This window comes from Mirounga angustirostris, unplaced genomic scaffold (genome assembly GCF_029215605.1).
Source record: "Mirounga angustirostris isolate CCGP_5_RB_7025 unplaced genomic scaffold, mMirAng1.0.hap1 SCAF_13, whole genome shotgun sequence".
In the NCBI taxonomy this organism is placed as follows: domain Eukaryota; kingdom Metazoa; phylum Chordata; class Mammalia; order Carnivora; family Phocidae; genus Mirounga; species Mirounga angustirostris.
The window spans coordinates 68,443,346-68,457,600 of NW_026991721.1; the positions used below are offsets into that span (position 1 = coordinate 68,443,346).

At 39.0% G+C, this 14,255-nt stretch overlaps 1 protein-coding gene across 1 annotated transcript; it reads left to right on the forward strand.

Annotated features, from left to right (window-relative positions):
* The first annotated feature begins 2,534 nt into the window (after positions 1–2,534).
* Positions 2,535–12,355, forward strand: LOC123856533 (tripartite motif-containing protein 77-like). The gene is given in 7 exon segments (XM_045892706.2): positions 2,535–2,709; positions 2,712–2,953; positions 3,630–3,725; positions 6,511–6,732; positions 7,437–7,459; positions 8,174–8,271; positions 9,559–12,355. Coding segments are annotated over 7 exon segments (1,350 nt in total). The 3' UTR covers positions 10,053–12,355.
* Positions 12,356–14,255: the final 1,900 nt, after the last annotated feature.

A 14,255-nucleotide genomic window follows, 5' to 3' on the forward strand; every position in this document is an offset into this window, starting at 1 on the left:
CTCTTTGTTTTCTTTCTGGGAATCCAATTACACATATGTTATATCATTTAATGTTGCTTATTGCTCTTTGATACTCTATTCTCTTTTTATATTCCACTCTTTGTTTTTCCTCTTTGTGTTTGGATTGTGTTTTGTATTGACCTATTTTTGTGGTCACTGACTTTCCTTGGCTGTATCACATGTACTATGAAGCCCAACAATGACATTTTCTGTAGATTTTATTTCTAGCTTATCTGAGTCTGTCCTACAGTTTTCATCTCTCCTGAAATTACTCATGTATCTTGCATGTTGTTGACATTTTTCATCAAAGCCTTTAACATACTGATCATAGTTATTCTAAAGTCCTTGTCTGAAAGCTCTAACATCTGTTCTGTATCTAAGTCTGGCTGTGATGAGTACTTTGTCAGTTCGGGTTGATTTTTTTTTTTTAATGCCTTTTGATATGCCTTAATGTAATGTTTTTTGTTAAATACCTGACATTATATATGACAATAGATACTGTACTATGACAGTAGATACTATAAGTCCTTTCCATGTTTCTTGGTAAGCACACACTTTCTTCTGCAAGGCCTTTACTATGGGGATTTGTGTTAATCTAGTCAGGACTTGACATAGGTTTGAAGTTTGTTATTGCTCTGGTTACCAAAGTTAAAGTATGTTAATGCTGTGGGTTCCAGAGACTTCCAGTAACTCTGGTAGAAGTTTTCTCTACCTCACACAGTTAGCAAATTTGTCTTGATAACCTTTTATTGTAAATTCTTTCTTGTGCTGTTCACTGTTGGGTATTTAAAGGCAACTCTGGCCTCTACCCACTAGATGCCAGCAATATCCCTCAAATTGTGACTACCAAAATTATCTCTAAAGAGTACCACCATGGTTGACTTGGGGTAGCCCTCAGTTGAGAAGCACTACTTTAAAGATATTCTGTTTTACTTCTTGGTTTGGCTCTGGGTCCTCTCTTTGTGCTGCTTCCCAAAGAGACTCTCTCTTTCATCTCTCCATCTGTATTGCCCTCTACATTTATGATCCTAAGGGCCTTTGCAAACTTATTTTCACTCACATTTGGTTTTTAGTGGCTAATTAAAACTAATTTATCTTCATATCAATTTATATGGCCTCTAGTAGAATCTGCTCCAGATAAACATGTACAGGTCCTTTTTTCCTCTGTGCTTGTGCCTGCCTCTATGCAGAATCTATCTTAGTTCTTTGACTTGCTACCTCAATTCTCTAATGGTTTCAACACAAATCATTAATGTTTAGTTTGTCTAGAATTTTTCTGGCACTAGGAGGACAGCAACAATCTTTCTAGCTTTCCACATTTCTGTACCGAAATGGGAAGACCCCATTATCTTTATTATGTCCCTGCATGTCCCCCAAATGTCCCTATTGGCTGTTAATTTTTTCAATCTGGGAGGGGGTCAAGGATGGCCCATTCTAGTGAATTTCATATTTTACTCACCTATCATGTATAATCATTTTAAACCATTTTCTCCTAAGAAACTAAGATTATTTGAATAGCCCAAGATTATTGTTTTACATAATGTCTCCTAAATGTATTTGTCTAACATTCTTCCATGGTTACTTGCAGATTAAATGTTTCTGGGAGGGATGCTACAGATGTGCTGTTGTGTCCTTAAGTGGTCTACATCTATGAATGTATGAGATCCATGGCCACAGTTTGGTTACTTGGTTAATGTGTCAGCTAAATATTTACCATGTAAAGGTACCTTCTTCTCTTTTGCATTTAGGAACTAATATGTGGGGTATAAATTTGTTGGTATATGAATACTCTCTTCCCAAAAGGTTTTATCTTAGTTATTTTAGCATCTATTGATGATTCTTGCTTGATTCAGTTAGTGTTATGGTGTCTCTAAAGTGGTTATTTTCATTTTTCCTTTTAGGTATCTCCAGAAAAGATAAGTAGTGTTTAATGGCATTCTTGCAAATCCAGGAGGTTTTTTCCATCCCCTTGTTAGCCTCAGAGTATTGGCTGTTATCCTTAGGCTTTGAGACCATAAAATGGCTATGTAAATGGGCACTGTATACAAGTCATGTCCAGAAACAAAAACAGCAACAACAACAACAACAAACCCAAATTTTTCTTCCATGTTTCTTCTAGAGCAAGAAATATTTTTCTAGACTCTCCTAGGAGTTTTTCTTATTCCACTGGTCAGAATGGGAGCAAATACCTTATGCTAGCCAATCACAGAGAGAAAAATAAAGGAAAAGTGTGATAATTTTGGACAAAATATGGCCCCCTGACTATGACTAAGGATGAGCCAGAACCTCTGATGTATTTGTCTTTGTAAAGGAGACAACACAGTTGACAAATCCTGAATTTCTAATGGGAACTGAGAAGCAGGGCTACAGGGCATGGCTGGAAAACAAGCATGCAGGCTATCAGTCTGGAGGACTCTCCTTCTGCCTCACCATCTTATTCTCAGCACCACCTATGCTGCAATTGTGCATGTGTGTATTAGTGAGAGAAGGCTTAACTCAATTCACTTTCCCTTTCCTTTTATTTCCTCAGAAACATGAATTCTACTTTTGTGCAGAATGTTCCCAGTGAGCTTATCTGCTACATCTGCAAGGACTATTTCACAGACCCTTTCACCCTTACCTGTGGGCACAACTTTTGTACTCCTTGTCTCTGCCTCTTGTGGGAAGATACTCAGCATCCTCCTTGCTGCCCTGTGTGCAGGGCAGTATCTCCATGAACAGACTTAAAAGCATTATTTTTGCTGCAAAACAAGTTCATGTTTCCAATGAATCAGTTGCCTGCCAGTTACCGAACTCTGCCAAGGAAGTCTGTAGGATACACCTAGTAGTAAAGGACCTCTTCTGTCCAACTGACAAGAGCCCACTGTGCTTGCACTGTGCCAATTCCCAAAGGCATGCCACTCACAGACACTCACCAATATCACAGGCTGTGTACCAATATCAGCAGTGCAGGGTAAGTACTGCTTCTGTGAAATGCTCTGTGTCTTATCAGGCAATGAGCAAAAATTGTTGATTTTTATTTTTCTTCTCTTAATCCTCAAGCAAATAGAATTTCAGAATACCATGTGCTAGGAACTGTTCTGAAAACTAGGGATACAACACTGAAGAAATTAGACAAACCTCTTTGCTCCCCTAAAGTTTAAATTCTGTTGGGATAAGGGAGAGGAATGATGATGAGTTGAGGGAGGTGTTGGTATTTCAGAGTAACTAACAGGGTGGGTATTCTCTAGAGGCAGTGGCAGTCACTGGCTACTTCTACCATGATGAAAATGAGCATCTTCCAGTGACAGGAGATTTAAAAACAATGTATTCTAATCAGGTCATAGAAAAAGTGATGGCCATTATTTCAAAATTAAATATGAATCAGGATTCATTTCTGAAAACTGTCCATGTTACATATAATGTAAGTACTGGATTCCTCAGATAATGGATTGCGTTTTCCAAATTCAGGAACTCTATTTTGGGTCAATCTCCCAGATTTGACTCTTAGTGTTCCCAGGGAAAATCACTGACGTATCTGCTTTCTTTATTTTTTATTTTTCTCACACCTATCCCCTTATCACTTTTTGAAGTATGTGAAATGTGCTATATTTGCTTTTCTAGTGCTCAAATTTGTAGTTCTTTTACAGGAGAAACTTCTGCTGCAAAAGAAGTCTATTTGGAAAAGCAGACAGAAAAATCAGCAAAATCTAAACAAAGAATAAAACTTATTTAGAGTATGGCAGGTAAGCAGTAGGCCCTGTTTCTCTTGGAACCAGCTTGGGACAGATACGATGGTAACTGACAGTGGAATAACTTAAATTAAATCATAATGCCCCCTAAGCAGGTAATCAGAAAAAGAACTATGTATATCTCTCTACAGGAAAACATGACCTTCAGTGCAGGATTACACACTAAGCCCATTGTGTAACCAAAAGACTTTTCCTGATTTTTCTGGATAAAACAATATCTACCACTAATACATCATCAGGGATAAGAAAATGCACTATCCCAAGACAGAATGCAATGATCACGGGGATGGAGGTAAATACAGAGTTCAGTAGGAACTTAGCAATCTTTGAATGTTAAGAAAAGCTTCTCAGACAAGTAAAAATCAATGTGATGCTTGCATATAGTAGAATTTGTAATTTCCTGGATATTGATGGCAGAGAGATCTGAGGGACAAGAGAAGTAAAGATGAAACAAACCAGACAACCCATGAAATTGTTTGAGACCTGCCCACTGCTCCTACAGTTTAGTGCATGGGGTACAAGACAGACGGTGATGAGAGGTGTGGCTAGAAATGTCATTATGCCCAGGTCAAGAATACAAATGCCTAACTAAGGATTTGGATTGTGTCATTTGTTGATTCATGAAGAGGAACTGAGAACCTGAATCTGAAGAAGAAAACTACACCTTTCTTTTTAAAGAACTCGAGCAATACTGAAGGAGATATATAAAAAGGCAATATTAGAGAATAAAAATTCATTAAACAGTTATCTATACATGTTGCTATGAGAATGCCAAAGGGGAATAAGAACATTATATTGATTGTTTAGGATGGATTTTTTTTTTTTAAGATTTATTTATTTTAGAGAGAGCATGTGAGCAGGGGTGGGGAGTGGTAGGGAAGGGCAGAGGGAGAGAGAGAATCTCAAGCAGATTTCATGCTGAGCACAGAGCCTGAGACAGGGCTTGATCTCATAACTCTGAGACCATGACATGAGCCGAAATCAAGAGTCCCACGCTCAACTGACTGAGCCACCCAGGCACCCCTAGGATGGATTTCTAATGAATCATTCATTCATATGAGAACCTGTGATGTGTTGCTCACTGTTCTAGGCCAACAAAGAGATACAGGAATGGGCAAAAAGAGAAAACAAATCACTGACCTCAGGAGTTTATAATCAGTAAAAGAACTTGATCCAGAAATTTAAAAAGTAAAATTTATGATATATCACATTTATGAAGTGCTTGGGTAAAATAAAAAATGGGTATAAAGAGTGCGTGCTTGGGGAATGTATGCTGGCGATGGAAGACCCATGGCCAAGGTTACATCTGGGCAGAGATCTGAGGAGCTGGCCAGGGGTGGGGGAGATGTGGGATGAGCACCTCTCTGAGAACAGAGCTTTCTGGAGCAGGAGACAGAAGGGATTAGTAAAAGAAATGAGTAGGAAATAATGTCAAATGTGGAAAGAGGGTGAAGTAATATAAGAATGAATTATATTATTTGGATTTAGTAAAAATAGGTTCTTGGCAAGTTGAACTGTGTAATTCAGGAAAGAGTAGGAAACAGAAGCAAGGAGTCATTGCTTGGATGAATAACTGAAAATTGCACCCATGGGCACAGTGTGTTTGATCACATTTGGTCAATAAGTCTGGCTTTTATGGCAAATGAAAGTATTAGCATAGAAGCTAGATAAAGTCATTTTAACAAGAATGTTTAATGTTGATTTTTCCAAAATGATTTGGTAAATCTGCATATGTTTAAAGGCTGTGTGAAAAGAAGGGGAGAGAGTGAGAAAAAGTGGCCAAATGAGAGCGTGAACTAGAGACAGACCCACAGAAGAAGGGGTACGGAGACACAGATGTAGGAGACAGAGGAGAGGCAAGAACAAGTATGTAGAATTATAATCTAGATGATAATGTCTCTAAGGAGACAAAACAGGGTGGACCAGTCAAGAGGAGGTGGGTGTGGTCCCGAGGTAGGCAGAGCCAGGCTCTGGTGAAACAAGAGTGTTTTGGAAATGAAGGTAATTTAGAAAGATCATGTGTGATGTCCTCTGTTTGCCTAAGGAAGTCAATTGTTGCTTTTTGCTGAGAGCAGATAGTCAGTTTATGAGTATGAGCATTGAGGAAAATGGATTATGATTTAGATACTATGAATTATATGAAACAATAAAAAATTGATCTCAACTTTCTATTTTTACATGAAAACATGGAAGTTTGAGGGTAAGTCATTGGAAGCAATGGTGCAGGCAAATAAATAAATGAAAAAGAAGGAAAGGAATGAGTGGAAAAAGTAAGAAAGAAACCAAATGTGTGGCTTCTTGGAAGGAGAAAGACATAAAGCTGTATGTAGTGTTTCTATAATCTGAATATTTGCTTCAGATAATAATTTGTGTGTTCAAATTCTAACCCCCAAGGTGATGATAAAAGGAGTGGGGGCTTTGAGTGGTGATTAGATCATGAAGCCAGAGTCCTCAGGAATGGGACAAGTGTCCTTCTAAAAGAGGCCCTGGAAATGTCCCTTGCCCCATCTGCTATTTGAGGACACAGTGAAAAGATGGCTATGTAGGAAGTGGGTTCTCACCAGATACCAAATCTGCCAGCACCACTCATAGGCTTCCCAGCATATAGAATGGTGAGAAGTTAATTTCTATGTTTGTTAGCTACCCAGTCTATGGCATTTTTGTTAAAGCAGCCCAAAAAGACTAAGAAAAGAACACTACAGAGCACACAGACCATAGATAATGAAAGAAGAATAAAAACATTCAGATATATGACCAAATTAAACCAATGTCATTTCAGGGTTTTGTAAATCTATGGATGATGATGATCAGGGCTGAATATCCTAAGGTATACCAATATCTCCACGAAGAAAAGCAAAAACATTTAGAGCACCTGGCAGTTGAAGGCAAGATAATTTTTAATCAACTCTGGAGAAATGTAGGGAGAATGCGTCACATGGGGAAACTCCTGAGAAAAATGTATGAGGAAATGTGCTGTGAAACAGATGTGGACCTGTTCCAGGTAAGGACTGAGGAAAGATGTCAGGGTGTTGAATACCAGCCTGCTCAGAAATCATTTATGTCCACTGAAGTCTGTATCCCCTTGGACCTCCATTATTTTCCTGTTTCCAAAGTCCAAATTCTGCCTCTTTTAACTTTGTGATGGCAGGCTTTGTTCCTTCAGTATAACCTGGAGGCTCAGGGTCACATTCACCTTATACAGAAGCAAAACTATGTAGAAAACTTCATGGAACAGACCCAGGAAAAAAAAAATTCCTTCTCAATTCTTCTACTAAACTTTCAGTTTCTAACCAACTGCAAAAGAACAGCTTAGGAATAGATCATTCGATTCTGTATCTGGACTTGTCAATATGTAGAAATGTTGGGTGTATCCATTCTTTCTATTTTGAAATTGTAGATTTGGAGCCCACACACCCTCATAAGAACTTTGGGGAAACCTCTGTGAATTTCTCCATAGATTAGAACAAACACAGACAACTGTTTATTCTAAGAACATCCTCTGTTTTAAATTTTATCATGATTTTATCAACTGTATGCAAATGTAAGATTGAGTTTCATCTTTATAAGGATAAAGAAAAGAGCAAATGATTTTACCCAAGAAAGAAAAGTAGAGATATAGAATTTTCCAGTCCAGTCTCATAGCCTCAGACTAGACTAAAGATATCTTGAGCTCAAAGCTAAGCCTTCCTCTCTTTCTCTTCACAGGATTTGGGAGACATCATGAAAAGGTAAGTTTGCCCCTCTATTCAAGTTGGTTTATGGTGACAGTGGTCAGGCTATTTCTGCTGAGATGGACATACACCTTTTTGTGACAAGTTTCTTTCTGTCTGCATTTAGAAATAAATGCAGTTTTATCTAAACACTTTTAGGTTTTATATTGACCACCCTTAGGTAAAAGTGAGGGTTGAGAGGGATGTGGTTTCAGCTGCAAGGCTTAATGCAGAAGTTGCCAAAGGACAATTATTTTTCCTGTCTCTAATTTTCAAAATCCTAATTATTTGAGGATTATTCCAGGTCTTCTATGGGAAAGGCAAATAAGCTCAGAGAGGCAGCAGGTGGAAGGATGGTGAGAAGAGGGGACAGGGAAAGTCCCCAGGATAGAGCATCCTACAGAGCTTAGGCTCCATATGTACCAGGCAGCAAGTTCCAAAATTTTGGCACCTATTGGATTTGGGGACCTAAAAGAAAATGGCTATGTGGTTCCCCTAGGGAAGCTGAAAGTAAGAAAGAGATAAATTGTGAGTGAAGTGACATATCTTACTGAGATTGGAGTGGTAAGAGCAGGGTAGCTAATTATAAAATGCAAAAACAACTGCAGTATTCCTCGATTTGTGGAGTTGAATTCACACCCTTTGCACATGAGAGGATTCTGATGGAGCATCTCCAAGGGATTGCTTATGATACCTCGGGACATGTTAGTAAGTGGTTCTTTTTCTTTGCAGGAGTCAGTTAATGCAGCTGCACATTCCCCAGCCTGTGAACCCTCAGCTGAGCTCATGGACCATCACAGGGATGTCCAAAAGGCTTAACAACTTCCGAGGTGAGAGGGGGCACCCTGGTGAGACCTCACTATTTCCTCCAGGAGGAGATACACCTGGAGGACCTCTCCTCATTGCTCTGTTAGTCTTTTCAAGGAACAGGAAAGCAGGTAAATATGAATACCCTTATAACTAACTATATTTTATTGTTAGTTAACAAGTAAAATCTCTCTGAAGTCAGTCAAAAACAATTGAATATGACAGTTTCCTTATGATAATTTTCAGTGAGTTTAAAACACTGAAAGCACATGGCATTAAAACTACATATTAATTCAGTGTATTTCAACTTGTAGTTGTTAACTATGGTTATGTGTAGATGTTTAGATTCTTAGAAGCACCTTTAGTTGTTATTTAAATGTTTATTTAAAAATATAATTTAAGCAATGTATTTGAAAAATCACAAGATTTTTAAAAAGGGATAAAAGTATCTTTATAAACAATAGGAACAACCAGAAAACAAATGGAACATATGATTCGTTGTGTGGAGGGACAGGTGTAGATGGTGAGCCTGGCAGATAGGAGAAGCAGGCCTTGGATGGGATAAGTTGGATTCGGATTTCACAATGTATGAGTTAGAAATTCAGAGAGAAAAACCACTTCTAAAAAAAAAAGGTAAATATGGCTTTTCAGTTTATTTCACCTTGGCTTGTTTACATGTTTTGTCCTCATGTTTGAGCAAGGTGATCACTATTTAGAACTAATAAGCAATATCATATTTTTAAAGTGATATGTAATACATTTATTACTGTTATATTTATTTTATTTTGTGCTAGTTGATTAATGAGAAGACTTAAGCAAGTGAAGGGCCATATTGGTATTTACTTGGCATCTATGAGCAAGCTCCTAAATTTTCAACAAGCTAGTGAAAATAAAACCAGAGCCTGACATCCTACATGTTTCTGTATTCTCAAAACTGTCTTTCATCTAGTTCTATGAATAAACATTTACTTGCTCTGTAAATAGGCAAGGAGCCCTTGCTGATGTCTCTGAATTTCCAGTGACACACTCTGTATAGTAACTTGTGATAAAGGAGTGTTCTGGAACAGTTAGTATGGACTCTGTCATGAAAGCTAATTGTTACATGTTCCAGAATTTTATCATGAGTTACTAAGTGGTAAGTACATTGAAACTGGCCATGGTGGGGTGGGAGTGTTCTCAGGAAACAAAACAAACCAGTTTCGTTTGGTTTTAGAGCTGTGCTTGTTTGGCGTTTTCCAGAAGACTACTGCACTTGTCCACAGAACTTTTAAACTCTGTTCTTTGACTTCACTGTTTTCTTTTTACTGAAGTGTATCTTACATTGGACCGTAACATAAGCAATTATCACGTGGCTCTGTTTGAAGACTTGAGACACTTGCAATGCAGTCCTGACTATCAAGACATGCCCCACAGTCCAGCAAGTCCACAATACATGCCTTTGTGGGGAGCTCAGACCTTCACCTCTGGCAAACATTACTGGGAGGTGGATGTGGGAAACTCTCATAACTGGATTGTAGGACTTTGCAAGGAATCCTGGATAAATCACAATGGTATGCTGCTCAACTCTGAGGGTATCTTTCTACTTCTGTGCATCCAAATGGATGACATCTGCCACCTCTTCTCTGCCTCCCCACCATTGTGCCACTACATCCAAAGACCCCAGGGCTGGATAGGGGTGTTTCTAGATTATGAATGTGGTACAGTAAGCTTTGTTAATGTTGCCCAAAGCTCTGTCATTTGTAATTTACTCTCATGCTCCTTTACTTGCCCTCTCAGACCTTTCATTTGCTATGGACCCAAATGATCAGGAACAGCTCACAAACTTGACCAAGGTCTTGGGAATTTTAACAGTTGGGGAGGATCCTATACTGGTGACTTCTCAAATGGGGAAAGTCACTTATACCTCATGGACTTGAACTTCACCTTACCTTCAGGAGATATATTTGTATTATTTTTTAAAGTGGTGACAATGTGAAGGATGCACTATTGTCTTTTCTATTTTATTGAAATAAAAGTAATCTATTTTATTATATTGTGTGGGATATGTGCACTTTTCATTTGCTATCTGAGCTTCCTAAAAGTGAAAGAATGCATGGGTGTGGAAGCTAGCTAAATGGGTGTGGAAGCTAGCTAAATGGATGAATGCAAAGCACAGAGAATTCTCCTTCCAGACAGTTCTTGTCAAAACCCAGTGTCACTGTGGAAATCTCTTCTTCCTCCATTCATCTGGCTAAGTCCCTCCTCCATCAGCTCTCTCTTTACTGGACTAGATTAGGACACGTTATAACAAGACCTCAAGAACAGCTTATCTTGGGATATGAGCAAGATGGCAGAGGAGTAGGAGACCTAAAATATGTCTGGTCCCAGGAATTCAGCTGGATAGGGATCAAACCATTCTGAACACCTATGAACTCAACAGAGATCGAAGAAAGAATAGCAGCAACTCTCTGAACATAAAAGCAACCACTTTCTGGAAGGTAGGATGAAGTGAATCTGAGGTGATATTTGGGTGGATAAACGGCGGGGGAGGGGGCCTCCATCCGCCGCTTCTGTCAAGTGATAGAGCAGCTGAGCACAAAATCGGAACTTTTAGAAGTCAGCTCCGCTGACGGACGTCACTCCAGTGGCTAAGCAGGGGCTGGGACTCTCACTGGGACAGTGTGGACTGGGGGTGCCTGAGTGCGGCAGAGCTCCCAGGTATCAGAGTGGGGAAGCCGGCTGCAGAGACAGAGCTGGGGCATGGGCTCTCAGCTGGGGGTTGCCATAAACCGTGATCCATGGCACAGTAGGGCCACTGCTCCTCCAGCAGGGACCCAAAAAGCGGCAGATCTGAGGAGACTCCTCTTCCTCCCCCTGGAGGAGCGGTGTGGGAGTGCACCACAGGGATCTGCTCGGTTTGGAGACCCCACATGGGGTCGGGTGCCAGAGATAGAAATGCTCAGTCACAGGACAGTTGAGCACAGAGTGCGACGGAGACCGGGGAGGTGGGAGTGACTGACTGCTTTTCTCTGGGGGCTCAGAGAAGCGAGGCTCTGAGTTCTCAGCTCCTCCAGGGCAGAGACTGGGAGGCTGCCATTTTCACTCTCATCCTCCAAAGCTGAACGGAAAGCTTGCAGGGAACAAAAGCTCCCGAGAGCAAACCCGAGTGGATTACTTAGCCCAGTCGGCAATTCTGCCTCCAGCAAAAACATTTGGGAACCACAGCAACAGGCCCCTCCCCCAGAAGATCAGCGAGAACAGCCAGCCAAGACCAAGTTTACCGATCAATGAGAATGGCAGAATGGCAGCACTAGGGGAATACAGCATATAGAATTCATGGCTCTTTTTCCTCTGATGCTTTAGTCTTTCAAAGTTAATTTTTTTAATTTTCTTTTTTTTCTTTTTCCCTTTTTCAACCAACATCTTATCAATCCCTTTTTAAAAAATTTTTTTTATTTTTCATTTTTAGAATCATATTCTATCCCTTCATAGTAGTTAACCTTATTTTTGGTATATATAAGTTGTTCTCTTTTTAAAATTTTAGGATACAGTTTCTTCTAACAGACAAAATAGACCCTAAATCTCTAGTGTATGGCTTTGTTCTAGTCTCCTGCCTGATCACATTCTCTCCTTTTTTTTTTTTTTAATTCCTCTTCTTTCTTTTTTCAACCAACTTCTTATCAATTCCTTTTATAAAATCTTTTATAATTTTCATCTTTATAGTCATATTCCATCCCTTCATCATATTTACTCTTATTTTTCTACATATATAAGTTGTTCTTTCTTTAAAATATTGGAGGCAGTTTCCTCTGACAAACCAAAATACACCCAAAATCTAGTGTGTGGCACTGATTTATGCACCAGCCTGATAATATTTGATCATATTCTTTCTTTTTTTATCTTTTTCATTTCTTTTTTTTTTCTTTCTTTCCCTTTCTGATCCCCCGGTTTTAGGTCTCTTCTGATTTGTTTACTGTATATTTTTCTGCGGTTGTTGTTACCCTGTTAGCATTTTGGTCTCTCATTCATCTATTCACCTCTGGACAAAATGACAAGATGGAAAAAATCACCTCAAAAAAAAGAACAAAAGGCAGTACCGACTGCCAGGGACCTAATCAATATGGACATTAGTAAGATGTTGGAACTAGAGTTCAGAATGATGATTTTAAAGATACTAGCTGGGCTTGAAAAAAGCATGGAAGTTATTAGAGAAACCCTTTCTGGAGAAATAAAAGAACTAAAATCTAACCAAGTCAAAATCAAAAAGGCTATTAATGAGGTGCAATCAAAAATGGAGGTGCTAACTGCTAGGATTAATGAGGCAGAAGAAAGAATTAGTGATATAGAAGACCAAATGATGGAAAATAAAGAAGCTGAGAAAAAGAGAGATAAACAACTACTGGATCATGAGGGCAGAATTCGAGATGTAAGTGATACCATAAGATGAAACAATATTAGAATAATTGGGATCCCAGAATGAGAAGAAAGAGAGAGAGGAGCAGAAGGTATAATGTAGCAAATTATAGCAGAGAACTTCCCTAATTTGAGGAAGGAAAAAGGCACCAAAATCCAGGAGGAACCGAGAACCCCCCTCAAAATCAATAAAAATAGATCAATACCCTGACATCTAATAGTAAAACTTATGAGTCTCAGAGACAAAGAGAAAATCCTGAAAGCAGCTCGGGACAAGAGATCTGTAACCTACAATGGGAGCAACATTAGATTGGCAACAGACCTAAGCACAGAGACCTGGCAGGCCAGAAAGGACTGGCATGATATATTCAGAGCACTAAATGAGAAAACTATGCAGCCAAGAACATATATCAGCTAGGCTGTCATTGAAAATAGAAGTAGAGATAAAAAGATTCCAGGACAAAGAAAAACTAAAGGAATTTGCAAACACAAAACCAGCCCTATAAGAAATATTGAAACAGGTCCTCTAAGCAAAGAGAGAGCCTTAAAATAACATAGGCCAGAAAGGAATAAAGACAACATACAGTACCAGTCACCTTACAGGCAATACAATGACACTAAATTCATATCCTTCAATAGTTACCCTGAATGTAAATGGGCTAAATGCCCCAATCAAAAGACACAGGGTATCAGATTGGATAAAAAAAAAAGACCCATCAATATGCTGTCTGCAAGAGACTCATTTTAGACCCAAAGACACATCCAGATTGAAAGTGAGGGGGTGGAAAACCATTTACCATGCTAATGGACATGAAAAGAAAGCTGGGGTGGCAATCCTTATATCAGATGAATTAGATTTTAACCCAAAGACTATACTAAGAGATGAGGAAGGACACTATATCCTACTTAAAGGGTCTATCCAACAAGAAGATCTAACAATTGTATATATCTTTGCCCCTAACATGGGAGCAGCCAATTATAGAAGCCAAGTAATAACAAAAGCAAAGAAACACATCAACAACAATATAATAATAATGGGGGACTTTAACACCCCGTCATGGAAATGGACAGATCATCTAAGCAAAAGATCAACAAGGAAATAAAGACTTTAAATGACACAGTGGGTCAAATGGACTTCACAGACATATTCAGAACATTCCATCCCAGAGCAACAGCATACACCTTCTTCTCTAGTGCCCATGGAACATTCTCCAGAATAGATCACATCCTAGGTCACAAATCAGGTCTCAACTGGTACCAAAAGACTGGGATCATTCCCTGCATATTTTCAGACCACAATACTTTGAAACTAGAGCTCAATCACAAGAGGAAATTTGGAAAGAACTCAAATACATGGAGGCTAAAGAGCATCCTACTAAAGAATGAATGGGTCAACCAGGAAATTAAAGAATTTTAAAAATTCATGGAAACAAATAAAAATGAAAACACAACTGTTCAAAATCTTTGGGATGCAGCAAAGATAGTCCTAAGAGGAAAGTATAGAGCAATACAAGCCTTTCTCAAGAAATAAGAAAGGTCTCAAATACACAACTTAACCCTACACCTAAAGGAGCTGGTGAAAGAACAGCAAATAAAGCCTAAACCCAGCAGGAGA